This window comes from Podarcis gaigeae (genome assembly GCF_964106915.1).
Source record: "Podarcis gaigeae genome assembly, chromosome: 18".
Lineage (NCBI taxonomy): Eukaryota > Metazoa > Chordata > Lepidosauria > Squamata > Lacertidae > Podarcis > Podarcis gaigeae.
The window spans coordinates 6,190,821-6,218,322 of NC_139696.1; the positions used below are offsets into that span (position 1 = coordinate 6,190,821).

General features: G+C 47.8%; 1 protein-coding gene across 6 annotated transcripts in view; it reads right to left on the bottom strand.

Annotated features, from left to right (window-relative positions):
• Positions 1 to 27,502, bottom strand: part of ACSBG2 (acyl-CoA synthetase bubblegum family member 2) — a 51,349-nt gene that overhangs the window by 18,396 nt on the left and 5,451 nt on the right. For 3 of the 6 annotated variants that reach the window (XM_083720358.1, XM_083720357.1, XM_083720356.1), the window contains exons 2-8: positions 19,164 to 19,292; positions 10,822 to 10,880; positions 7,411 to 7,646; positions 5,055 to 5,143; positions 4,421 to 4,541; positions 1,792 to 1,872; positions 712 to 861 (exon numbers count right to left, since the gene is read on the bottom strand). In XM_083720358.1, the coding sequence (XP_083576484.1) occupies positions 712 to 861; positions 1,792 to 1,872; positions 4,421 to 4,541; positions 5,055 to 5,143; positions 7,411 to 7,646; positions 10,822 to 10,880; positions 19,164 to 19,276 (849 nt within the window). In that variant the 5' untranslated portion in view covers positions 19,277 to 19,292. Of the gene's footprint in view, positions 1 to 711; positions 862 to 1,791; positions 1,873 to 4,420; positions 4,542 to 5,054; positions 5,144 to 7,410; positions 7,647 to 10,821; positions 10,881 to 12,503; positions 12,772 to 19,163; positions 19,293 to 27,502 lie in introns of those variants that run through there. The other 3 variants (XM_083720360.1, XM_083720359.1, XM_083720361.1) reach the window with 3 other exon arrangements.

The window sequence follows — 27,502 nt, forward strand, 5'->3', positions numbered from 1 at the left end:
CTGGTGACTGGGACCGAGACCACATAACACCAGTCCTGAAAGACCTACATTGGCTCCCAGTACGTTTCCAAGCACAATTCAAAGAGTTGGTGCTGACCTTTAAAGCCCTAAACGGCCTTGGTCCTGTATCCCTGAAGGAGCATCTCCACCCCCATCGTCCATCCTGGAAACTGAGGTCCAGCTCCGAGGGCCTTCTGGCGGTTCCCTCCCTGTGAGAAGCCAAGTTACAGGGAACCAGGCAGAGGGCCTTCTCGGTGGTGGCGCCCGCCCTGTGGAACACCCTCCCACCAGATGTCAAAGAGAAAAACAACTACCTGACATTTAGAAGACATCTGAAGGCAGCCCTGTTTAGGGAAGCTTTTAAATGTGTGACATTTTAATGTATTTTAAATCTTTGTTGGAAGCCACCCAGAGTGGCTGGGGAAACGCAGCCAGACGGGCGGGGTACAAATAAACCATTATTATTATTATTATTATTATTATTATTATTATTATTATTATTTTGCCCTTCCCCACCAGAGGCACCCACATGCCCCAAATTTCCAAATGGGCTTAATTATAACTGCATTCCTCCTTTTTCACCCATGGCGATTTCTTGCACAACTCAAGTGGCCGGTATCTGATACGGGAGACCTGTTTGGGAGAGATAAGATTTCATCCCCAGGGCTGCGACCCTCCTGAAAGTTTCCCAAAGCGGCGAATCTCACTCACGTTGTCGTGGCTCAACATGACTCCCTTGGGCTGACCCGTCGTCCCTGAGGTATAGATCAGGGTGCAACATTGGTTGGGCTTCTGGGACGCGATGATTTTGTCAAGCTGGTCATCCGAGATGCTGGCCCCAAGCGCCATGAACTCGCTCCACTGCATGAACGAAAGAGACACAAGGGTAAAGGTAAAGGACCCCTGGACGGTTAAGACCAGTTCAAGGCAACTATGGGCTTGTGGCGCTCATCTCACTTTCAGGCCGACGGAGCTGGCAATTGTCCGCACAGAGCTTTTCGGGCCATGTGGCCAGCAGGACCAAACCACTTCTGGCGCAACGGGACACCATGACGGAAACCAGAGTGCACAGAAACGCTGTTTAGCTTCCCGTCGCAGTGGTACCTATTTCTCTGCTTGCGCTGGTGTGCTTTTGAGCTGCTAGGTTGGCAGGAGCTGGGACAGAGCAACGGGAGCTCACCCCGTCGCGGGGATTCGAACCGCCAACCTGCTTATCGGCAAGCCCAAGAGGCTCGGTGGTTTAGACCACAGCACTACCCATCCCCTTTCCTTTACCAAAAGACAGAACCACAGAAGGGAAGAACTTGATTAAGAAGGGTCTACAATTCTATTTATTCTATTTATTTAAACAAGATTTAAACAAGGTGATTTGAGAATGTAACACCAATTCCAGCCCAACTTTACTGTACTGGCTGCCGGCGAGTTTCTGGGTCTAGTCCGAAGTGCTGGTGCTGACCTATAAAGTCGTACATGGCTCAGGATCCCATGAGGCCTGGGTGATATATCGATATATCATCCCAAACCAATTTGAAGTCCATATCATGATCTTGGTTTCTTAATTTTTGACCTGGCAGTATACCGTATTGGCCTGAATATAAGCCTCACTTTTTTTTCTTCCAAATTCCAACCGTGAAAGGCTAAAGCGTGGCTTAAATTCACGACCTGACAAAAATTGGCTTTTTTGTGATCCCTGCATCGCAGGGGATTGGGGTCCCTTCCAACTCAAACTCAATGAAGCACTCAGGGAAGGTTTAGAGAAGGTGGAACGGAAGGAAAAGAGGAGATACTCACCGTGTACAGATTTGGCCTTTTCTCCTTGAGCTCTTCGCCATACTGGATGATTGCCTTCACAAGAGGCAACTGGCTCTTAACCTAGAGCAAGAAAGACCACAGAACTGAGAGGGGGAACCTCAGAGGTCATCCATCCCAGCCCCCTAACTCAATGCAGGAATCCCGCACCTTTGCAGTCATTTCCACGAGGAAATCCCTGTGCTCTGATGGCTTAATACACTACAGTGGTACCTTGGTTCTCAAACGCCTTGGTTGTGGTTCGAGGACCCGACCCCCGCAATGTGAAATGAATATGCAAGGACACGTGATATAAGGTTAATGGGCAAGGAAAGGCCACAACTTTATTGATTACAGCAGTGAAAAGGTATTGGCTTAGGCATTGGATGTCTAAAACAAGGGGGTTTATTCACCAGCAGGTGGAGCCTGTTGATGCTAATCCAACTATAGGCTCACCCCTGATGTCACCGAGGGTCGTGCCATGGCCTCCCGCCAAGCAGGCATCGGACAGAGTACACGACCGCCAGATTCCTTTAACGGAATACCCAAAAATTGAAGGCATAGGCGATGGCCACACCTAGCCCTTCGACACACCACAACACATTACAGTGGTGCCTCGCAAGACGAAAAGAATCTGTTCTGCAAGTCTCTTCGTCTTGCGGTTTTTTCGTCTTGCGAAGCAAGCCCATTAGCGGCTTAGCGGATTAGCGCTATTAGCGGCTTGGCGGGCTTAGCGGATCAGCTGTTAAGCGGCTTAGCGGACCAGCTGTTAAGCGGTTTAGCGGATCAGCTGATAAGCGGCTTGGGGAAAAGGGGGGGGGGAGGAAAAAAACCCCGCAGGAACTCGCAAGACCTTTTCGTCTTGCGAAGCAAGCCCGTAGGAAATTCGTTTTGCGAAGCACCTCCAAAACGGAAAACCCTTTCATCTAGCGGGTTTTCCATCTTGCGAAGCATTCGTCTTGCGGGGCACCACTGTATTCCAATGCCTAACCCACCCACCAATACCACAAAAGTTGTGACGATTGCTACGAGGTAGGCGAGAAAACCCAAAAGCCTAATGCCAAATGGAAAAATTCCTACCAGGCCCCCTGGACAACCAACCTAAGGTCCATAGCAAGGCCAAGGAACTAAGACCCTGAGCTCAAAGGGAGCGGAAGGTGGGTGAATCGCGACGAGACGACGGAGAGAAGAATGAGGCCGAGGAGGAGCTGGCGCCACAGCAAAAGGCTGCTGTAAACGCCCCCTCAGGGGCAGCTGGCTGGGTGCCTGCCGAGGGGCGTGGGCGCCAGCCAGGTGAGAGGAGGGGGCAGGGGGCTAACGCCCCCTCCTAGGGGCGGAGCTCGACCTCCCGCCCACAACCACTCCCCTCTCTTCCAGGGAGGAGAGCCTTTCTCCAATGCCGAAAACCCGGAAGTGTTCCGGTTTTCAAACGTTTTTCAGAAGCCAAACATCCGATGCGGCTGTGGGCTACTGTTTCCGGGGCGCTTGCACCAATCAGAAGCCACACCTTGGTTTGCGAACATTTCGGAAGTCAAACGGACTTCTGGAACGGATTACGTTTGGCACTTTTGCTTTTGCTATTTATTTTGCGCTTTTGTTTTTGAGGCTTTTTCTGATTTTTTTGTTTTCGTGACTGTGTGGAACCCAGTTCAGCTAATGATTGTATGTCTGCAGAAATTGGTAAAAGCCCCCCATCCAAATTTTTTATTTTTATCATCTACAATACTGCCTTATTTATTTTATAATACAGTACAGTGGTACCTCGGGTTCAGTACTTAATTCGCTCCGGAGGCCCGTTCTTAACCTGAAACTGTTCTTAACCTGAAGCACCACTTTAGCTAATGGGGCCTCCTCCTGCTGCCGCACCGCCAGAGCACGATTTCTGTTCTCATCCTGAAGCAAAGTTCTTAACCTGAAGCACTATTTCTGGGTTAGCGGAGTCTGTAGCCTGAAGCGTATGTAACCTGAAGCGTATATAACCCGAGGTACCACTCTACCTTGATTATTGCTTTCATTTTATGGATCAATGGTCTCGTTAGTTAGCAAAATTCATGTTAAATTGCAATTTTAGGGGTAGTTTTCAAAAGTCTGGAACAGATCAATCAGTTTTGCATTGCTTTCTATGGGAAAGCGCACCTTGGTTTTGGAACGGACTTCCGGAACAAGTTAAGTTTGAGAACCAAGGTACCACTGTAAGTGCAACTTAATGTTGTGATTGCAGTTTCCCTCGACACGGCAGGGTTATAGGAGTCCGATTTCAACCTGGGTTACCGAATCTGGATTTTGCGCCCCCTTTACGGCCCTAAAAGTACTGTCTTTTTCGCTCTATAAGACGCACCAGACCACAAGACGCACCTAGTTTTTGGAGCAAGAAAACAAGAAAAATATTCTGAATCTCAGAAGCCAGAACAGCAAGAGGGATTGCTGCACAGTGAAAGCAGCAATCCCTCTTGCTGTTCTGGCTTCTGGGATAGCTGTGCAGCCTGCACTCGCTCCATAAGACGCACACACATTTCCCCTTACTTTTTAGGAGGGGAAAAGTGAGTCTTATAGAGCAAAAAATACAGCATAATTTCGCAAGCTAGCGTATACCCGAACACTCGAATGCCCACAGCCCACGACCCCACATCACCTCCAAGATTTTCTGAAGTTGCCGGTCATTCTCCACCACAAGGATATTGGCTCCACAGTTCTCTGCGACGTACTGGCAGGCCTCCGGGGAGTTGGTTGTGTAAATGCCAACAGCAAAACCTCTGCGTATGTGGAAAAAAGGAGAGCGACTGTAATCCAGGTGCAACAGACATCTGAGATGAGGTTTGAACACAGAGGGACTAGGCTGCAAACTTGGACACAGACCACAGCCCTAGGCCCTCTTTCCCAGCCCTCCAAATGACAAGGTAAAGGCAAAGGGACCCCTGACCATTAGGTCCAGTCGTGACCGACTCTGGGGTTGCGGCGCTCATCTCGCTTTACTGGCCGAGGGAGCCGGCGTACAGCTTCCGGGTCATGTGGCCAGCAGGACTCAGCCGCTTCTGGCGAACCAGAGCAGCGCACGGAAACGCCGTTTACCTTCCCGCCGGAGTGGTACCTATTTATCTACTTGCACTCTGACGTGCTTTCGAACTGCTAGGTTGGCAGGAGCAGGGACTGAGCATTGCATCATTGCGGGGATTCGAACCGCCGACCTTCCGATCGGCAAGTCCTGGGCTCTGTGGTTTAACTCCCGTTCGGAGTTATGCTTCATTTTTCAGAACGGTCAAACTCACCCAGCCAGAATCGCTCCGATGTCCGCTATGAACCATTCGGCAGAATTGAATCCCAGGATGCCAACGCCGTGAAAGCGTTCCAGGCCCAACTGCAACACAAAGAGAAGAGACTTGGGTAAGAAGGCATCTTCCAAAATGCACCCATTTTTTTGGGCAAAGATGTTTAGGAAGGAAAATAACAGTTGCTGGAGATGTAAGGAAAGGGAAGGAACATTTTATCATAAGTGGTGGGAATGCAAACGCATTAAAAAATATTGGGAAATGATATACAATGAATTGAAAAAAAATGTTTAAAATGAATTTTGTTTAACATCCTGAAACCTTTTTGTTAGGTATCTCAAATAAAGAGCTACCAAAAGGAAAATGGACATTATTTATGCTACAACAGCGGCAAGAATCTTGATTGCACAATAGTGGAAGACGGAAGAAATACCATCAAAGGAACAATGGCCAGAAAAACTGATGAACTATGCAGAATTGGCTAAACTAACAGACAAACTACGAGAGAAGGACAAAATCGACTAAACAACAACAACAACAATAGTCCAAAGGCTATTCATCAGGAAATAAGGATTTGTTTTAAGTTTTTCATGTGTGCTAAAACTCAGTCTAAGGTGTTTTGTTTTTTTTAAAAAACCACATTAAAAGTTTAACCTTTGGACTATAATGTAACTTAAATAGAAAACTATCTTTAGAAAGATTTTTCCTCCCAAAGCATTTTATTTTAAAAATCCAATTTAAATTTTAAAAAATCCAATTTAAATTTTAAAAACCCATTTTTTAAAAAACACACCATTGATTTTTATCCACCTTGCAATGAACTAAAAAAAAATGTTTGAGATAACTTTTGTTAAAAAACCAGAAGGCTTTTTCTTAGGAATTGTAGGTGCAGAGATACCGAAGGAACTGAAAAGACTCTTTATGTACGCTACAACAGCTGCAAGGATGCTTCTTGGCCAGAGTTGGAAAAACGACAAGATATCTACTTGGGTGGACTGGCAGATGAAATTACTGGACCATGCAGAGATGGCAAGACTAACTAGGAAAACCAGAAACCAGGAGGATCAAAACTTCAATAAAGAATGGGACAAATTTGCATTATATTTGAAAGACCACTGTAAACACTTGAACTCTTTGTCAGGTTTTAAGTAACTCTTGCAATGTTACACAGATTTCGGATACAATGGAGGATTGTAAATCAGATAGACGCAGTATTTTAAAAACAGTTATTCAAAGAACCCGCGGAAGGGAGAAGGGAAGTCTTCAGATATGGAAGAATATTGTGCAATTTCTATTACTTGTGATTATGAGTGCGAATGGAGTTGTAAAATCAAATAAAAATTATAGAGAAGAGAATATACAGTTTCTGCCCCGAAAAGAGGCCGCCCGTTTGTGGTGGCTTAAATATGCTATAAGAACAATTTTATTATAAATATAATATAATATAATATAATATAATATAATATAATATAATATAATATAATATAATATAATATAATATAATATAATATAATATTACAATATAATATAAATATAATATAGTCATACCTCTTGTTACATTTGCTTCAGGTTAAATCTTTTCAGGTTGCGTCCTGCAATGACCCGGAAGTACCGGAAAGGGTTACTTCTGGGTTTCGCCGCTCGCGCATGCGCAGACGCTCAAAATGACGTCACGCGCATGCGCAGAAGCGGCGAATCGCGACCTGTGCGTGCACAGACATGGGTTGCATTCTGTTCATGTTGCGAACGGGGCTCCAGTATAATATAATATATATGAGATATACAGGTGAAACTCGAAAAATTAGAATATAGTGAAAGTTCATTGATTTCAGGAATTCAACTTGCATGGTAAAATTAATATATGAGATCAACTTGTGACATGCAAAGCGAGATGTGCTTCTACTTCTCAGAGGTCCAATCTTGCTTGATTTGCAATCCTTGTTTTGCTGATTTCCTTGAATATTCTAATTTTCTGAGATGGTTAATTTGGGGTTTCCACCAGCTGTACGCCATGATTATCACAATTATCACAAATCAAGGCTTGACATATCTCGCTTTGCATGTCACGAGTCTGTCTCATATATTAGTTTCACCTTTCAAGCTGAATTCCTGAAATCAATGAACTTTCCCACGATATTCTAATTTTTCGAGTTTCACCTGTAAAATAATGTGGCTGGGTTTCCCCCAACAAATCCGAGACTGGGAAACTCTAGGTCCCGAATTCCCAAAGAGTTGGGCAAGCCAGGGGCCAAGTATCTATCTCTTAGCCTGGCCTACCGCGCAGGGTCCCTGTGAAGGTAAAGGGAAGAAGATGGGGGTCAAAAAAGAGATGCTTTGTCCCCACAAACCCTCGAACCTTTAGAAAGCTCTTGGCGGCTCCCCGGCACTCCTGGTAGTACTCCTTGAAAGTGAGTTTGGTCCACCTGCCGTCTTTCTTGGAAGAAAGGGCCGGATAGTCGCCGAATTGACTGACGGAGTTCAGAAGAAGTTCGTGGACGGTGATGGGAGTCTCGGACCCGATTCCACTTTCATCCATCCTCAGGAGGACTTCCCCATCCCTCTTCGAGGTCCACAGTCCTACAGAAGGCGGAGCTGGGGTGTCCATGGGAGAGAGAACAAGATGGGGGGGGACAGGGGCCATGAAAAAGTCTTAAACAGGCAGCCTAAATATGTCCTTCAAGCATTAAAACGGGCATCGTAGGAATACTGGCCAACGGATCATCAACTGTTCTCACTTGCGGATTTTTATATACAGTGGTAACTTGGTTCTCAAACTTACCGTATTTTTTGCTCTATAAGACTCACTTTTTCCCTCCTAAAAAGTGGAGGGGAATGTGTGTGCGTCTTATGGAGCGAATGCAGGCTGCGCAGCTATCCCAGAAGCCAGAACAGCAAGAGGGATTGCTGCTTTCGCTGCGCAGCGATCCCTCTTGCTGTTCTGGCTTCTGAGATTCAGAATATTTTTCTTCTTGTTCTCCTCCTCCAAAAATTAGGTGCGTCTTGTGGTCTGGTGCGTCTTGCAGAGTGAAAAATACGGTAGTCCGTTCCGGAAGACCGGTCCAAAACCAAAGCGTTCCAAAACCGAGGCGCGCCTTCCCATAGAAAGTAATGCAAAACAGATTAATCCGTGCCAGACTTTTAAAAACAACCCCCAAAGCAGCAATTTGACGTGAATTTTGCTATCTAATGAGACCACTGATCCCTAAAATGAAAGCAATAAACAATGTGCTGCAGCCACACAACCAATCCATCAGTAGCTGAACTGGGTTCCACACAGTCACAAAGAAAGAGCCGCAAAAACAAAAACGCAAAATAAATAGCAAAAACAGACAGACCTGAGCGTAACACTCAAAACGGAGCATGTTCGGCTTCCAAAAAAAGTTTGCAAACCGGAACCCTTACTTTGAAGTGTTTGGGTTTCAAGTTGTTGAGTACCGAGGCGTTTGAGAACCAAGGTAAAAAGGTAAAGGTAAAGGGAGCCCTGACCATTAGGTCCAGCCGTGACCGACTCTGGGGTTGTGGCACTCATCTCGCTTTCAGGCCGAGGGAGCTGGCGTACAGCTTCTGGGTCATGTGACCAGCAGGACTAAGAGCAGCGCATGGAAACGCTGTTTACCTTCCTGCCAGAGTGGTACCTATTTATCTACTTGCACTTTGATGTGCTTTCGAACTGCTAGGTTGGCAGGAGCAGGGACCGAGCAATGGGAGCTCACCTCATTGCAGGGATTCGAACTGCCGACCTTCTGATTGGCAAGTCCTTGGCTCTGTGGTTTAACCCACAGCGCCACCCGTGTCCAAGGTACCACTGTATTATTATTATTATTATCAATTTCATTTCTATGCCGCTTTGTTTTTAAGGTGGGAAAAAAATCTCAAAGCCGTTTGCATCCTACAGGAAGAGATCAAATGAAACATTCCGAAATAAAACATGACGGGTATACCAGATATACTACGCAAAGCGACGTAACCAACAGGAACCTTTAAATCCCTAAACGGCCTCGGTCCAGTATATCTGAAGGAGCGTCTCCTCCCCCATCGTTCTGCCCGGACACTGAGGTCCAGCTCCGAGGGCCTTCTGGCAGTTCCCTCACTGCGAGAGGCCAAGTTACAGGGAACCAGGCAGAGGGCCTTCTCGGTGGTGGCACCCGCCCTGTGGAAATCCCTCCCATCAGATGTCAAAGCGATAAACATCTACCTGACATTCAGGAGACATCTGAAGGCAGCCCTGTTCAGGGAAGTTTTAAATATGTGACATTTTAGTGTATCTTTCATCTTTGTTGGAAGCCGCCCAGAGTGGCTGGGGAAACCCAGCCAGATGGGCAGGGTACAAATTATTATTATTATTATTATTATTATTATTATTATTATTATTAGGTGTTATCTTAAAGGTTTCAAAACGAATCATTACTAAAGGAGGTCAAATACGGAACGTTCATTTTACAGGCCTAGTTCTGGAGTCGCTTATTACCTGTTTTGTTATTTTGGAAATGTTCCTGGAGCACTGATATGCAACGGTCCCAAATATTACAGGACAAATCTAAAAGACGCCACGCACCTTCTGAAGGGGCTACAGCCACCCCAGCTTAAGTGTTGGACTCCTTCAACATCTTGTTGCTCAGGGACCTCAAGGAAGCCAGTGCGAATCCTAACGGTGTGAGGATTTGCCCTTTCAGATCAGCTCTTTCTCGCTCACACAACAGTGACGTAGCGTGGGTTGCTGGTGCCCGGGGCAGGGAAAGTGTTTCGGTCCCCTGATGGACTGGGCAGCTGGGCTGGAGCTGCACGCTGGGGGGCAGGGGCATGTAGCATGCACAACATGGTGGATGTGGGGGGCTTCCCTGGTCCTGAATGGGGTCACTGTGCCCCTGAAGGACCAGGTGCGCAGCCTGGGAGTCATTCTGGACTCTCAGCTGTCCATGGAAGCACAGGTTAATTCTGTGTCCAGGGCAGCTGTCTACCAGCTCCATCTGGTACGCAGGATGAGACCCTCCCTGCCCGCAGACTAATTCGCCAGAGTGGTGCATGCTCTGGTTATCTCCCGCTTGGACTACTGCAATGCGCTCTGACCCTGAAACGGCAATTAATCCAGAATGCAGCAGCCAGACTGGGGACTGGGATTGGCCGCCGGGACCTGAGAGACCTGCATTGGCTCCCAGTACGTTTCCAAGCACAATTCAAAGTGTTGGTGCTGACCTTGAAAGCCCTAAATGGCCTCGGTCCTGTATACCTGAAGGAGCGTCTCCACCCCCATCATTTTGCCTGGACACTGAGATCCAGCGCCGAGGGCCTTCTGGCGGTTCCCTCACTGCGAGAAGTGAGGTTACAGGGAACCAGGCAGGGGGCCTTCTCAGTGGTGGCACCCACCTTGTGGAACACCCTCCCTTCAGATGTGAAGGAAATAAGCAGCTATCCTATCTTTAAAAGACATCTGAAGGCAGCCCTGTTGAGGGAAGTTTTTAATATTTAATGCTGTATTGTTTTTAACATTTGATTGGGAGCCGCCCAGAGTGGCTGGGGAGACTCAGCTGGATGGGTGGGGTATAAATAATAAAATATTATTATTATTATTATTATTATTATTATTATTATTATTATTATTATTATGTTTGAATGTGCCCTGGAAGCAGGAACTCAGCCCCGCAGCCCTCGATAAGGGAGTGTGTCATGGGGGTGGCCTGGTTGTGCCTCTCTCAGAATTCTTCAGCCACGTCACTGTCTCAAACACTCCCCGACGTGCAAATTAAAACCACCAGCAACTTTTGCCTACCTTTGGACCGGAACATCTCTGCCGCCGGTGAATCTGGTTCTGGGTGGTGGTTTTCAACGCTGCGGAGGGAATGAGAAAAAGACAGGTTACTGCAGCAATGCGAACCAAAGCAGATTAAGTTGTTTTTCATCCCTCAGACGCTATCCCCCCAACCCCGGGGCACTCTATTTAATCTTTAGCGGAAGACGGATTTCAGGCACGGTCCTCTGTGTCGGAGGATGCCTATCTGCAAAAAAATAAAATTAAAAAAAAGCAAAGCAGAGAGATTTGATCTAATTCACTGATAGGGAACAGGACCCACAACCTCCCCAATCTAGTTTCTAGAAGCAAAGCAGCAATACAAACGAGCCTGGCAAATCTTCAAAAAGGTGTGTGTGGTTTTTTAAGTCAAAGGAACCAATAAGCTTCCTTTAATACTTTTTTTTTTAAAAAAAAAGCCAGGCTGCATCCAAGAGGACCGCCCCCCCAAAAAAGGCCTTCAACATTAAAATAATAATTTATTGGTTGCCATTAATTTGATTTAAACTGATTTTATAATGAATTGATTTTAGAATGCCGTATTATTTTAGTGTTGTTAGCTGCTCTGAGCCCGGCTTCGGCTGGGGAGCGTGGGATCTAAATAAAATTTTATTATTATTTATTATTATTTATACCCCACCCATCTGGCTGGGTTTCCCCAGCCACTCTGGGCGACTCCCAACAAAATATTAAAAATACAATAGTCTGTTAAAACATTAAAAGCTTCCCTGAACAGGGCTGCCTTCAGATCTCTTCTAAAAGTCCTGTAGTAGTTGTTCTCTTTGACATCTGGTGGGAGGGTTTTCCACAGGGTGGGTGCCACCACCGAGAAGGCCCTCTGCCTGGTTCCCTGTAACTTGGCTTCTTGCAGTGAGGGAACCGCCAGAAGGCCCTCGGCGCTGGATCTCAGTGTCTGGGCTGGATCATGCGGGTGGAGACGCTCCTCCAGGTAAATTAAATAAAAAAATATGTAGATTAAATAAATAATTAAAATAAAATAAAATAAACAATATTATTATTTTATCTGGCTAGGCCTCCCCAGCCACTCTGGGCGGCTTCCAACAGGATATTAGTAAAGGTAAAGGGACTCCTGACCATTAGGTCTTGTCGTGACCAACTCTGGGGTTGTGGCCCTCATCTTGCTTTATTGGCCGAAGGAGCCGGCTAACAGCTTCCGGGTCATGTGGCCACCAGGACTAAGCCGCTTCTGGTGAACCAGAGCAGCGCACGGAAACGCTGTTTACCTTTCCGCCGGACCGGTACCTATTTATCTACTTGCACTTTGACGTGCTTTCGAACTGCTAGGTTGGCAGGAGCAGGGACCGAGCAACGGGAGCTCACCCCGTCGCGGGGATTCGAACCGCCGTCCTTCTGATCAGCAAGCCCTAGGCTCAGTGGTTTAACCCACAGCGCCACCTGCATCCCCTAACAGGATATTAAACACACAATAAAACATCATTTGCCCACATTGCAAAGCTACAGCGACTGGCCGCCACGCAGCTCAGGTTTTGCAAAGCCACCCCTTTTGCATGACCCGAGGTGCATGCGTTGCAAAAGAAATGTTGCACAGACAATGATGTCTCAAACTGTGCAAGCAAAAGAAACCGGGGGGGGGGGGGAGAGATCGAGAGACTGCGCACCCCGGTGCTTAGCCACAGACGCACCCTGCCTCCTCGCTGCTCCCGACTCTCCAAACCGGAAGCTGGGTGATGTTCTGCCTTCCAGCGCCTTCTTCCCATGTCAATGTGGCATTATTATTTTTTCTCTTTCAGGCTGCGGGGAGGGAACAAGTGCCGCGGGGGTATTTCCTCCCTCCGTTCTGTCCTGGCACCGGCTGTTGGAAAACTTGCCCCCTCCCCCTTGCCCGCTCCCCCCCAGGGTGTTGCTCCGGCAGAGGTCTTCCTGCCACTGCAGGCCAAAGGGGAGACCCCCCTCCTTCTAGAACGCCGCACTTGTGATGTCGCTGCCACAACTACAGCCTCATGCGCGTCCCAGGGTTCCAGACTTCGTGGGTCCTGCGGCAAAGCCAACCTAGCGGCGTGGTCCGAAGCCGCAAGGCAACACATTCGAGAGCAGGGACCGATCAGCGAAACGGGAGCATTCATCGCCGGAGAGAGGGTACCAGCAAACGTAAGGTGGTCGTGTCCTGACATAGCTCACGTCGGTAAAGCACGAGCCTATTATGTACTGAAGTTCTCAGGGGGATACTGTAGATAGTTATGCAAATAAGGGATCGAAAGTGACGTTCAGTGATTGGACAGTTTTAGAAAATGGTTACAGTTACGTTGTACTGGAGCTCTATATAAGCAGGCTGACTGAACCCTTCAGTTCAGTTCTGTCCTGGCCTGTGAATAAACAAGAGCTGTTTGAAGAATCGCTGTGTCGTCTGATATGTTCACCCACAACTTAACAGAGCCACTCGCTGTCAGGGGCGAGGGTTCAAGACCCACGCTGTGTGAGTGTCTGGAGGCGGTTGGAGGATGGATGGCGGCTAACAGATTGAGGTTGAATTCTGTCAAGATCAGGGGTCAGCAACCTTTTTCAGCCGTGGGCCGGTCCACCATCCCTCAGACCCTGTGGGGGGCCAGACTATATTTTGGGGGGTGGGGAAAATGAACAAATTCCTACGCCCCACAAATAACCCAGAGATGCGTTTTAAATAAAATTCTACTCTTGTAAAAACATGCTGATTCCCAGACCGTCCGCCGGCCGGATTCAGAAGGCGATTGGGCCGGATCTGGCCCCTGGGCCTTAGGTTGCCTACCCCTGGTCAAGACAGAACTATAGTGTATGCTTGGGTTGCGAACATGATGCATGCTCTCAACCTGCAGCGGTGCGTCTGCGCACGCACGGGTTGCGATTCGGTTCTTCTGCGCAAAGCACAGAATTGCTCTTTGGGGAGGAAGAAAATAAGAAGAAATGCAAAAATTCATTGGGGGTGTCTCCAAGAGAGCAGGGTGCGAGAGGGCAAAGGAGGGGGCTGGGTGTTCATCAGTATGCAGATGATACCCAGCTCTACCTCTCTTTTAAATCAGAACCAGTGAAGTTGGTGAAGGTCCTGTGTGAGTGTCTGGAGGCGGTTGGAGGATGGGTGGCGGCTAACAGATTGAGATTGAATCCTGACAAGATGGAAGTACTGTTTTGGGGGGACAGGAGGCGGGCAGGTGTGGGGGACTCCCTGGTCCTGAATGGGGTAACTGTGCCCCTGAAGGACCAGGTGCGCAGCCTGGGAGTCATTCTGGACTCACAGCTGTCCATGGAGGCACGGGCCAATTCTGCATCCAGGGCAGCTTTCTACCAGCTCCATCTGGTACGCAGGCTGAGACCGACCCCTCTCGCTCTCCAGGCTTCAGGAGAGCCACAGCGCCGGCCCCACAAGGTTGGGGGACAGCGGAGAGGCGGAATGCCGCCATCCCGCTATCTCCCGATGTGGTTTGGAGGCTGACAGGAGAGCCACAGCGCCGGCCCTGCAAGCTGATCTGCAGGCGGGCAGCGGGGAGAAGAGCGCTTCTCCCCGCTGCCTGCCCCGCAAGCACGGGGGGGGGGGGGATAATTTTATTTTCTTTATTTCCCCGCCGAAAAACGTGGTGCGTCCTATGGGCTGGTGCGTCCTATGGGGCGAAAAATACAGTATCTCGTGCTTGGACTACTGCAATTCGCTCTACGTGGGGCTACCTTTGAAGGAGACCCAGAAACGACAACGAATCCAGAATGTGGCAGTAGTCCCAGGAAGAACGTATACAAAAACTTACGGAATATGCAGAAATGGTGAAACTTACCGGAAGAAGAAGAAATCAATATAAACTTTTTATAAAATAATGGAAATTATTTTTTGAATATTTACAGATAAATCGTAAACAGATGAGAACATTGGCAGGATCACTGCAATAACCTGCAGTTTTGTAAGAGTATACAGTGGTACCTCGGGTTACATACGCTTCAGGTTACAGACTCCACTAACCCAGAAATAGTACCTCGGGTGAAGAACTTTGCTTCAGGATGAGAACAGAAATCGTGCTCCGGCAGCGCGGCAGCAGCAGGAGGCCTCATTAGCTAAAGTGGTGCTTCAGGTTAAGAACAGTTTCAGGTTAAGAATGGACCTCCGGAACGAATTAAGTACTTAACCCGAGGTACCACTGTATATTTAAAGAAGATGAATAAATGAGCAAATTAAGTTAATCTGGATATGCAGAAGATATTGAAAATAAATTTAAGGAACCGCAGAAAGAGGGGGGAGGAAGTCAATTTTGAAATGTCAAAATGAGTGTAGAATTAGTGAAACGTGTAAACCTGAAAATTATAAATTCAAAAATTATACATGTAAAAAACCAAGTTTGGGGAAATGAGCAAGAAGAACCAATTGGCTTGACGTTCCACAAAGCAGCCTTCCTGTGTTCTGAAGTAAAACCATTATTTCCACCCACTCATTCTGTGCCTTTCCACCATCATCTGACAAATCGACCCGGTCCCAGAAATAGCTCAAAGCCACAAAAATGTTGCTGAAGGTTTTCAAGTAGGACAAGATTCCTTTGTTGCCTTCATCAGCCCTTCAGATCTCAAGAGAAGGGAACATTGAGAAATTGAGCTGGTTTATGGTGCGTTGAAGAGAAGAAAGGCTGGCCAGTTTTTTCCAAGATGGCGCAGAAACAAAGAGCACCCAAGCTTCCTGGAAAACGTTGATTGAACCCTAGCGGCACAAGAACGCGGTTAAGTCTGGCTTCTTGGGATTGAAAGAATTATCTCCTCCTAAAAAGATGAATGGACCGTGTCCCCATTAAGAAAAAGAGGTCGGAACAGGCCAATATGTCCCTGGATCAAGGGACTTTTCTTCTTTAAGTTCTCAAAGCTCTTAACCGATCTCAAGGTTGTCCTCTGAATGAGCCAGACGTTTAACTGAGTCCATCCTATGAAAAAATAAGACTTTAGAGCTGTCTTGCCCAGAAATGGCAACTAGGCATTCCTTTTTGGCAACTGTAACCTTGGTTTGGAAGGGACACGGGTGGCGCTGTGGGTTAAACCACAGAGCCTAGACTTGCCGATCAGAAGGTTGGCGGTTCGAATCCCCACGACGGGGTGAGCTCCCGTTGCTCGGTCCCTGCTCCTGCCAACCTAGCAGTTCGAAAGCACATCACAGTGCAAGTAGATAAATAGGTACTGCTCTGCCAGGAAGGTAAATGGAGTTTCCGTGCGCTGCTCTGGTTCGCCAGTAGCGGCTTAGTACTGCTGGCCACATGACCCGGAAGCTGTACGCCGGCTCCTTCAGCCAATAAAGCGAGATGAGCGTCGCAACCCCAGAGTCAGCCACGACTGGACCTAATGGTCAGGGTTCCCTTTACCTTTAATCTTGGTTTAAGGAGACATTTGGTGTCTAGCATATATATGAGATTCTAATAGTAATAATAATTTATAATTCATACCCCACCCATCTGGCTGGGCTTCCCCAGCCACTCTGGGCGGCTCCCAACAAAATATTAAAAATACAATACAACATCAAACATTAAAAGCTTCCCTAAGCAGGGTTGCCTTCAGATGTCTTCTAAAAGTCAGATAGTTGTTTATTTCCTTGACTTCTGATGGGAGGGCACCACCACCGAGAAGGCCCTCTGCCTGGTTCCCTGTAACCTCACTTCTTGCAGGGAGGGAACCGCCAGAAGGCCCTTGGACCTCAGTGTCCGGGATGGACGATGGGGATGGAGACGCTCCTTCAGGTATACTGGGCCATTTAGGGCTTTCAAGGTCAGCACCAACACTTTGAATTGTGCTTGGAAACGTCCTAGAGGCAATGTAGGTCTTTCAGGACCGGTGTTATGTGGTCCCAGCGGCCACTCCCAGTCACTAGTCTAGCTGCCGCATTTTGGATTAGTTGTAGTTTCTGGGTCACCTTCAAAGGTAGCCCCACGTAGAGCGCATTGCAGTAGTCCAAGCGGGAGATAACTAGAGCATGCACCACTCTGGCGAGACAGTCCACAGGCAGGTAGGGTCTCATCCTGCATACCAGATGGAGCTAACAATGGTTCCAGGGTCCGTATCTCCTTTTGGGAATGAGGCACAGTGGAGAGTGTCTTATCTTTAGTATATATGGTTCCTTGACACATATATACAACCTGAGCCTAAGTTAGAGGGGCTCATGGTATTAGCACCCCAAGAAGGTATTGCTTCTCCCATAGCCACAGCCTGGGATTCCCACCAAAATCAGGCATGGCTCCTTTTTCTGCTTCAACTCTGGCTTTTGTTTTTCCAAAGCACCTGCCAGCCGGGGCTCCCAATTGTTTTCTGGCACAGAGCCAGTTCCTTTGTTACCTTAACGACCCATACTTAGGCCATTCCCAATTAACTTGTCTGATCGCTCCAGCGATTGGATCATTGTTGTTTCCGGGAATTAAAAGGCACTCAGGCATAGAGCCTAACTGCAACCCCTACTCAGCAAACGTAGAAGAATATTTAAGATTGCTCGTTTGGAAACCCAACTTCAATAATCCGAGTACCGGGAGTTTGTCCTGATTGCGCCATGGCTAAGGACACTTGCTTAGAAGAAATGTGATTATAGAATCACAGACTTGGAGGGTCATGTAGTCCAACGCCCTGCAGTGCAGGAACTCCTCAGCTAAAGCATCCATGACAGATGTCCATCTAACCTCCGCTTAAAAATCTCCAGGGAAGGAAAGTCCACAGCCGCCCGAGGGAGACTGTTCCACTGTGATCGTGGAGGGTGTGTGTGCCAAAAACCACACAAACCTGAGCTACGTAAGCCAAGGGGGAAGACATCTCAAAAACCTCCCAACGAGAACCGAGCATGCTGAATTGTCACAGAACGTTCGTTTATAGCTAAAGCCTCTCTATATCACCTTCAAGGGCAGCCAAACTCTGGTAACCTCAAGGTTAGATTACTGCAATGCGTTACACGCAGGGCTGCCTCGGAAGATGGTTCGGAAACTTCAGCCGGTGCAGAATTCAGCGGCCGGGTTGCTCACCGGACGGCAAGGCGGTTTCAGCATATTGCACCGATCCTGGTCCGACTGGCTACACTGCACTGCACTGGCTACAAATTTGTTTCCGGGCCCAATTCAAAGTGCTGGTTCTTAAATGGATCACAGTACCTCAAGGACTGCCTCTTTCTGTATGAACCTACCCGGACCCTAAGATCACCTTCTGAGGCCCTCCTTCATGTGCCTCCTCCTTGAGAGGTCTAGAGGATAGGAACACGAGAACAGGGCCTTTTCTACAGTGGCTCCCCGTCTGTGGAATGCTCTCCCCGGGGAAGTTCGCCTGACACCTTCATTACACATCTTTAGGCGCCAGGCAAATGGTTCCTTTTTTACCATTGGTTGATCCAATTTACATCCTATGCCCTTTTAAAAATGTGGTGTTTTTTTAGGATAAAAGATTATCCAATTTGTTGATAACAGACAGAAGCAGGATCTCATCAGCTGCTGCAGAGGTGTTAAAAAACCTTGGACGGTCCCTAGAATCTATGTGCACTTTTAATTTGGAAATCCACCATGATGGAAGTCAAGACCAGGCTGCAGAACTACAAATATAGGGGGAGATGAGCCTTTAATATGAGCATTATATTTGTATTTCCTGATTGATTTACCAAATCTCCCCTTGAAAGGCTAATGTTTGATGCAACCGGTCGGGGAAAATTACTGAGCAGACGCTTAGACTTGATTTCATCGGAACAGAGCGAAGATGGCAGCTGCCAGCACCAAAGGATTGATTTGGCAGAAACACCAGCGTGTGAGGAGATGATGCAAACTTATAGAGGGGAATCATATCTACCTCCGGGTATATAAAACTCATGGCCAATGGTCCGTATAGTAAAAGCTATGGTTTGTCAAAAAAAAGTGAGAGCTGGACCATAAAGAAGGCTGGTTGCTGGAGAATGGATGCTTTTGAATTATGGTGCTGGAGGAGTCTCTAGTCCCATGGACTGCAAGAAGATCAAACCTCTCCATTCTGAAGGAAATCAGCCCTGAGTGCTCACTGGAAGGACAGATCCTGAAGCTGAGGCTCCAAGACTTTGGCCACCTCAGGAGAAGAGAAGACTCCCTGGAAAAGACCCTGATGTTGGGAAAGATGGAGGGCGCAAGGAGAAGGGGACGACAGAGGACGAGATGGTTGGATGGTGTTCTTGAAGCTACCAGCATGAGTTTGACCAAACTGTGGGAGGCAGTGGAAGACAGGAGGGCCTGGCGTGCTCTGGTCCAGGGGGTCACGAAGAGTTGGACACGACTAAACGACTAAACAACAAGAAATATAAAACTCAATAAACAAAACAAAACTTGCATGCACAGACACGCAAGGGAGAGAAAGGGTTAACCAACCTGGGGGAAGTGGCCACACAGACATCATCGACGGACACCCTGCAGGGCTGTTGGACAGGAGACTGCATGGAGACCCCAAGAGAGCCATTCGCCATCGCCACTTGAGCTGCCATCTTGAGCAGCACCTCCCTGCAAGGAAAGTCGTCTATTTAGATTAAGGAGGACTCTTGCGGAACTGCAAGGGACGCGGGTAGCGCTGTGGGTTAAACCACAGAGCCTAGGACTTGCCGATCAGAAGGTTGGCGGTTCAAATCCCTGCGACTGGGTGAGCTCCTGTTGCTCAGTCCCTGCTCCTGCCAACCTAGCAGTTCAAAAGCACACCGGTGCAAGTAGATAAATAGGTACCACTCTGGCGAGAAGGTAAACGGCATTTCCGTGCGCTGCTCTGGTTCACCAGAAGCGGCTTAGTCATGCTGGCCACATACCCAGAAGCTGCACGCCGGCTCCCTCGGCCAGTAAAGCGAGATGAGCGCCGCAACCCCAGAGTCGGTCACGACTGCAATGGTGCCCCACCAGGGAGAGATGGCAGAAGCTGGCTTCCATGTGCATTTCCCGCCTTGCCGTCCTTGGCCAACCCCTCCTCTATTCTCCCCCCAGCTTGTATGGATGCTGAACTGGCTGCCCCCCAGCTAATTTCATCTCCCAGCTCAGCATTCAATGGAAGCAATTTCCATTTATGCAAAGGGAGTTGCAACACCAGAGAATCTCCTCTATCTGTTCGTGGGCAATTCAGCTGCGGCTGAGAAACCTCCCGTGTGGAACATGATGCAAAAATCCATACAAATTAATCTCTCTTTGCATATCGGGTCTCAGCAAAAAGAGAGACAGACAGATCGGACATACAGTGGTACCTCAGATTACATACGCTTCAGGTTACAGACTCCGCTAACCCAGAAATAGTGCTTCGGGTTAAGAACTTTGCTTCGGGGTGAGAACAGAAATCATGCTCCAGCAGCGCAGCAGCAGCAGGAGGCCCCATTAGCTAAAGTGGTACCTCAGGTTAAGAACAGTTTCAGGTTAAGGACGGACCTCCAACTAAGTACTTAACCTGAGGTACCACTGTATTATTATTATTAATTTCATATATATCTATATGTGTGTGTGTATATATATATACACATATATATACACACACACACACACACACACACACACACACACACACAGTGGTACCCCAGGTTACATACGCTTCAGGTTACAGACTCCACTAACCCAGAAATAGTGCTTCAGGTTAAGAACTTTGCTTCAGAATAAGAACAGAAATCGGGCTCTGGCGGCGCGGCAGGAGGCCCCATTAGCGAAAGTGGTGCTTCAGGTTAAGAACAGTTTGAGGTTAAGAAAGGCCCTCCAGAACGAATTAAGTACTTAACCCGAGGTACCACTGTATTCAAGAAGGAACATCAGAGTTTACACAGCAGTGCAGTTTCAACAGTCCTATTTGTCTTATTTGGTCACTTGTCCGATTACCTGGTTAAAAATTAAGGAGCATTCCCCCCCCCCCCGTCACAGTGAACCGTAGCTTTGGAAAGAAAGTGTTCGGATTAGCAATGCTCCCTTTCACATCAGCAGACTTTGGGAAACCCCCGAGGCTTGCGGAAGTACAAAAAAATAACTTAAGAAACAGAAACACTACTTGTGGGGAAATCTCCCAAAACAGCCAAATAAAGGGACCGCTAGTGCTTTGTGGCCACAAAATGCCACTGGTCTATTTCAGGGAACTGGAATGGAGTAACCTGGGACAGGGCACCCTGAGCGAGGATCACTCCATGCTGCAACACACTGCAACTTGGCCTGTGTTTTTGTCTCGTTTCCATGATGCGGAAAAAGAGCTGGCCAGTTAATGGACTACGCTGAAATGGCGGAAACTAACTGCAGAAAGCTCAGAAATCAAGATGACAATTAAAAAAAATAATAATGGAAAATGTTTATAGTGGTACCTTAGGTTACAGATGCTTCAGGTTACAGACGCTTCAGGTTACAGACTCCGCTAACCCAGAAATACTACCTCGGGTTAAGAACTTTGCTTCAGGATGAGAACAGAAATTGTGCAGCGGCGGCAGCGGGAGGCCCCATTAGCTAAAGTGGTGCTTCAGGTTAAGAACAGTTTCAGGTTAAGAACGGACCTCCAGAACGAATTAAGTTCTTAACCCGAGGTACCACTGCATTATGTATTTGCAAAAGTATAGCAAACAGGTTAATTACATTGGCAGGATTTTAAGAGCACTTGTAATTTTAGAGACGGCCCGGGAAATTTGAACTTAAAAATAATTTGGAGCAGAAACGATATGCAACTGAACAGAAAATTTAAGGGAGGGAAGTCACGGGATTCGGAGAATCCCATTTTATGGATTTGATATTGGGTTTTTTTGTATCCTTTGTTGTTTATTTTTATTACTTTTGTTGAAAATGTAATTTTAAAATATTATAAAAAAAGGAGGAAACAAAGAGCTGGCCGCTTATTCGCAATTTATTAGCTTCTCAATCTTCCATGGAGAAGATTCCAGCTGGAATTGCAAAGCTCTTTCCCACATGAATTGCAGAATATAGAGTTTCTCTCTCCTTCCTTCCTTCTCACTACGAGAGAGAGAGAGAGAGAGAGAGAGAGAGAGAGAGAGAGGAGAGAACTGCGTTGCTCAACACAGACTTTGCTGCACCTGCTGCCTCCTCACTTCCAGCCACCCTACAGCTGCCGAAATCATCCAAGCCATTTCAGCCAATGGGAGGGCTGCATAGCATCATCCCAGCTCCCGTCATGTGAAGTCGGGTCTCCAGACGCAGCGGCAAGTTGGGGTTACTACAGCGCATTCACCTACTAGCAGCGGTATGCTCAGCAGCCGTGACTCCCCGCCTGAGCCACAGTCAGCAGATCTGACTCATTTTTGCACTTTGCACTGCAGTTGTTGGTTTTGGTGCATGCATGCAAAACAGCACCTTCCAAAACACATATACAGTGGTACCTCGGGTTACAGACGCTTCAGGTTACAGACTCCGCTAACCCAGAAATAGTACCTTGGGTTAAGAACTTTGCTTCAGGATGAGAACAGAAATCGCGTGGCGGCCGTGTGAGGCCCCATTAGCTAAAGTGCTGCTTCAGGTTAAGAACAGTTTCAGGTTAAGAACGGACCTCCGGAACGAATTAAGTACTTAACCTGAGGTACCACTTGAAGCAGGTGCATTCCCACATTTTAAGGTAAAGGTAAAGGGACCCCTGACTATTAGGTCCAGTCGTGGCTGACTCTGGGGTTGCGGCGCTCATCTCGCTTTACTGGCCGAGGGAGCCGGCGGACAGCTTCCGGGTCATGTGGCCAGCAGGACTAAGCCGCTTCTGGCGAACCAGAGCAGTGCACGGAAACGCCGTTTACCTTCCCGCCGGAGCGTCCCACATTATAAGTACACATAAAAACCTCAGCACCGTCACAACTGTGGAAATATAATGTGTGTTTGCTTCTCCACACAACGAGTACTGCAATCGTGCTCAGTGGCGTAGCGTGGGTTATCAGCACCCGGGGCAAGGCAAGTAATTTGCACCCCCTAACCCATGGATTTCCCTAACCCCCAGATGTTGCGCACGGTGCAGCCGGCCCGCCCTGCACCCCCCACGCTACGCCACTGACCGTGCTTTGTGAGCCTGCTTGCCTACCTGGAATTCTTGTCACCTACAGCTAGCAGGTGGGCCAGTATGGAGTCACCTGAATGCTGGAAGCATCCCAAACCCCTTAAAAGCTGAGGAGACCCGTGAGCCAGATGTTGTCGATACAGACAGCTCTGTCCCAGGGTTCCAGATGCAGGTTCTGGGTTGCCCTCCACCAGGCCTGACTCAGAACAGACCCACCCATGTCGCCACCAAGGGAGTCCTGCCAACCAGTTTCAGTGGATTTACTCGGAGTAGGACCAGCACTGGCTATGAGCCATTTTTATTATTTATTAACTTCACAGGGACGCGGGTGGCGCTGTGGGTTAAACCACAGAGCCTAGGACTTGCCGATCAGAAGGTCGGCGGTTCGAATCCCCGCGATGGTGTGAGCTCCCGTTGCTCGGTCCCTGCTCCTGCCAACCGAGCAGTTCAAAAGTACACCAGCGAAAGTAGATCAATAGGTACCGCTCCGGCAGGAAGGTAAACGGCATTTCCATGCGCTGCTCTGGTTCGCCAGAAGCGGCTTAGACATGCTGGCCACATGACCCGGAAGCTGTACGCCGGCTCCCTCGGCCAATAAAGCAAGATGAGCGCCACAACCCCAGAGTCGGTCACGACTGGATCTAATGGTCAGGGGTCCCTTTACTTATTAACTTCACATGCCACCCTTTCATTCAGAGATCACAGGGCAGTTTACAACATAAAAACACAGAACATAATGAATGAAGCAATAATCCTCCACTTCTTGGAATAACCAACAGAATGTTCTGTCTCCCTTTCAGTGACTATCGCGGTGGCAAGGGAATTCGTTGCAACCCAGTGACACATCAGAGATGAAAGCTCTGAAATCGTACATTAAACGCATGCTACTGTGTAATGGATTTAGATTAAGCCCATGTTATCCGGGCTGCCTTTCTTCCTTTCTTTTAAATAATTAGCTGTTTTTCTCTCTCAGCCTTAAATACCTCGCAGGGCTGTGCTGAGAGGGCAAAATGGGGAGAGGAAGGCGACAGGCGATGCTTGCCACCCTGAGCTAGTCGGAGGAATACAAAGGTGATGAACAAAAAGTCTACAGTGTCATGTAAAGGTAAAGGGACCCCTGACCATTAGGTCCAGTTGTGGCCAACTCTGGGGTTGCAGCACTCATCTCGCTTTATTGGCCGAGGGAGCCGGCGTTTGTCCGCAGACAGCTTCTGGGTCATGTGGCCAGCAGGACTAAGCCGCTTCTGGAGAACAAGAGCAGCACACGGAAACGCCGTTTACCTTCCCGCCAGAGCGGTACCTATTTATCTACTTGCACCTTGATGTGCTTTCGAACTGCTAGGTTGGGAGGAGCAGGGACCGAGCAACGGGAGCTCACCCCGTCGCGGGGATTCGAACCGACGAACTTCTGATCGGCAAGCCCTAGGCTCTGTGGTTTAACCCACAGCGCCACCCGCGTCCCGCCTACAGTGCCATAAAACACGCCAATAATATAATGCATCTCTCAAGGGAGGGAATCCAGATTGGATGCTCCTGGGGGCAGAGTAATAATAATAATTTATTATTTATACCTGCCCATCTGGCTGGGTTTCCCCAGCCACTCTGGGCAGCTTCCAACAGAATACTAAAATACAATAACCTATTAAATATTAAAAGCTTCCCTGAACAGGGGTGCCTTCAGATGTCTTCTAAAAGTTTGGTACAGTGGTACCTCGGGTTACATAGGCTTCAGGTTACAGACTCCGCTAACCCAGAAATAGTACCTTGGGTTAAGAACTTTGTTTCAGGATGAGAGAAGAAATTGTGCAGTGGCAGCAGCAGGAGGCCCCATTACCTAAAGTGGTGCTTCAGGTTAAGAACAGTTTCAGGTTAAGAACGGACCTCCGGAAAGAAATAAGTACTTAACCCGAGGTACCACTGTAAACATAATCATAAGCTCCATTGTGGAAAAAAACCCTTAAAAATTAACAACCAGTTTCATTGGGGGTGGAAATGGCGAGTAGACAGTCTGTTGTGGCGACTACCACCCAGACTGGAGATTAGTTGTATTTCTGAGTTTCTAGCACTGCTCCTTGCCAGCCCGACTTGGGGGAGGGTGCCAAATTTTGCATCTTCCAGCTAATGGTTTATTTTTTTAGGAAGGGGGTGGGAGAATTGATCCAGTTTCTGCTTTTCCGCTTCCTTATGCAAATACTCAAACAATGCCGCAATTTGTCAACAGAGATGGCTTACGCAACTTGCGGTCGGTCGCTAGGGTGTTTTGGAGAGTTTTCACCTGCAGTTTGGGGGGGGGAATGCTATGGGGACACCAGAGTCCACGCTGCCCTTGTCAAACAGGTTAAAATAACAGATATTTTATCATGGAGCAAGACCGCTGCAACCTCCCATTGTTCCGAACAGCTTGCTCAAGGCAAAGCAATCAGTGTTGGAAACTCAGAAAGATAATGGCACCTTAAACTTAGGTTATGGTCACCGCAACAGAATGCTTGGGGGCCTGTTCTCCCCACAATAAAATTTATTTTTAATCTCATTTCTATACCGCTTTATATTTTAAAGAAGAAAAATATCCAAGTGGTTTACAACACATTGAAACTGCAAACAAATTCAAGTTTCCGGGTAAATACCTCACATCCTTCTCTAAGGGGCATTTTGCTTTCCCCATACTTATTTGTCTACTCGATTTACAGAAATGCCGCATAGCAGAAGGACAGGGTGGTGTAGTGGTTAGAGCATGGGTAGGCAAACTAAGGCCTGGGGGCCGGATCTGGCCCAATTGCTTTCTAAATCCGGCCCGCGGACAGCATGGAATCAGCAGGTTTTCACATGAGTAGAATGTGTCCTTTGATTTAAAATGCATCTCTGGGTTATTTGTGGGGCCTGCCTGGTGTTTTTACATGAGTACAATGTGTCCTTTGATTTAAAATGCATCTCTGGGTTATTTGTGGGGTTCATTACCCCCCCCCCAAAAAATATATAGTCTGGCCCCCCACAAAGTCTGAGGGACAGTGGAGCGGCCCCCTGCTGAAAAAAGTTTGCTGACACCTGCGTTAGAGTATCAGACTAGGACGTGGGAGATCATGGTTCGAATCCCCACTCCATCATGAAACCTTGGAGTCAGTCGCAGCCTCTTCGCGTTCCCCACACGGTCATTGTAGGAATTAACTGGGGGGGGGGGCTTCTTGGAGGAAAAGGCAGGAGATAAATGCAACGAATAAGCTCTTCTACTGTGTAAGTTCAGAATACAGTGGTACCTCGGGTTACATACGCTTCAGGTTACAGACTCCGCTAACCCAGAAATAGTACCTCGGGTTAAGAACTTTGCTTCAGGATGAGAACAGAAATTGTGCGGCGGCCGTGCAAGGCCCCATTAGCTAAAGTGGTGCTTCAGGTTAAGAACAGTTTCAGGTTAAGAACGGACCTCCGGAACGAATTAAGTACTTAACCCGAGGTACCACTGTAACTGTATGACGCAGTCACCTACGTACCCAGTTTTTTAATGGATCAGAACAAGTTTAAGAGGGTCTGTATGCGGATCTGGGACATTATTCCAAGGTGATAAAACTCCACTGGCTGATGAGATATCGAATGTTAACAGTAAGACCAACATCTCCTCTCTTGGGGAAAAATACTGCGCAAATGCATTGTTACCAGAATTCTGGAGAGAATCCTAGTGAGGTCTCCAGGGCGATTTCTCTCCCTCTTCTTGGTTACGTTTTTGGCCTTGCTTTGTTTACCACTCCAGGGAACTGGGGCAGAATTGCCATAAAGCTTTTTCATGGAAATGTACAGTGGGAAGGGGGTCTTCAAGTCCAGACCCCCTGCAAGGCAGCGATCTCAGCTCGACAATCCCTGGCAGGTGCCAATACAACCTCGACCAAAAAACCTTCAGTGAAAATCTCACCACCTTTTGAGGAAGTTTGCTGTCAAACAGCCTAAGCCGTTCTTCCTGATCTTCAGGGCCCCTTTCCAAGTCTACAAGCCTATGATTATATGACTCCCCTAGTTTAGTTGGAGAGTCCCATGGACTGCAAGAAGATCCAACCTCTCCATTCGGAAGGAAATCAGTCCTGAGTGCTCACTGGAAGGACAGATCATGAAGCTGAGGCTCCAAGACTTTGGCTACTTCATGAGAAAAGACCCTGATGTTGGGAAAGACGGAGGGCACAAGGAGAAGGGGACGACAGAGGACGAGATGGTGGGACAGTGTTCTCAAGTGACCAGCATGAGTTTGACCAAACTGCGGGAGGCAGTGGAAGACAGGAGGGCCTGGCGTGCTCTGGTCCAGGGGGTCACAAAGAGGCGGACACGACTAAACGACCGAACAACAACAACAAAGTTTAGCTGGAATCCCTTTTGTAACTTGAAGCAATTGGCTTGGCGGATCCTACCCTCTGGAGCTGCAGAAAACCAGCTTGGTCCATCTTCCATGATGTTTACAGCCCTTCAAGCGGAATCATAGAATCACAGAACTGTGGAGCTGGAAGGGACCCCGGGGTAATAAATAATAATAATAATAATAATAATAATAATAATAATAATAATAATAATATATACCTGCCCACCTGGCTGGGTTTCCCCAGCCACTCTGGGCGGCTTCCAACAAAATATTAAAATACAGTGGTACCCCTGGTTGGGAATGGGATCCGTTCTGGAGGCCCATTCGCAACCTGAAAAAAATGCAACCTGTGTCTGTGCTTGTGCAGGTCACGATTCGCCGCTTCTG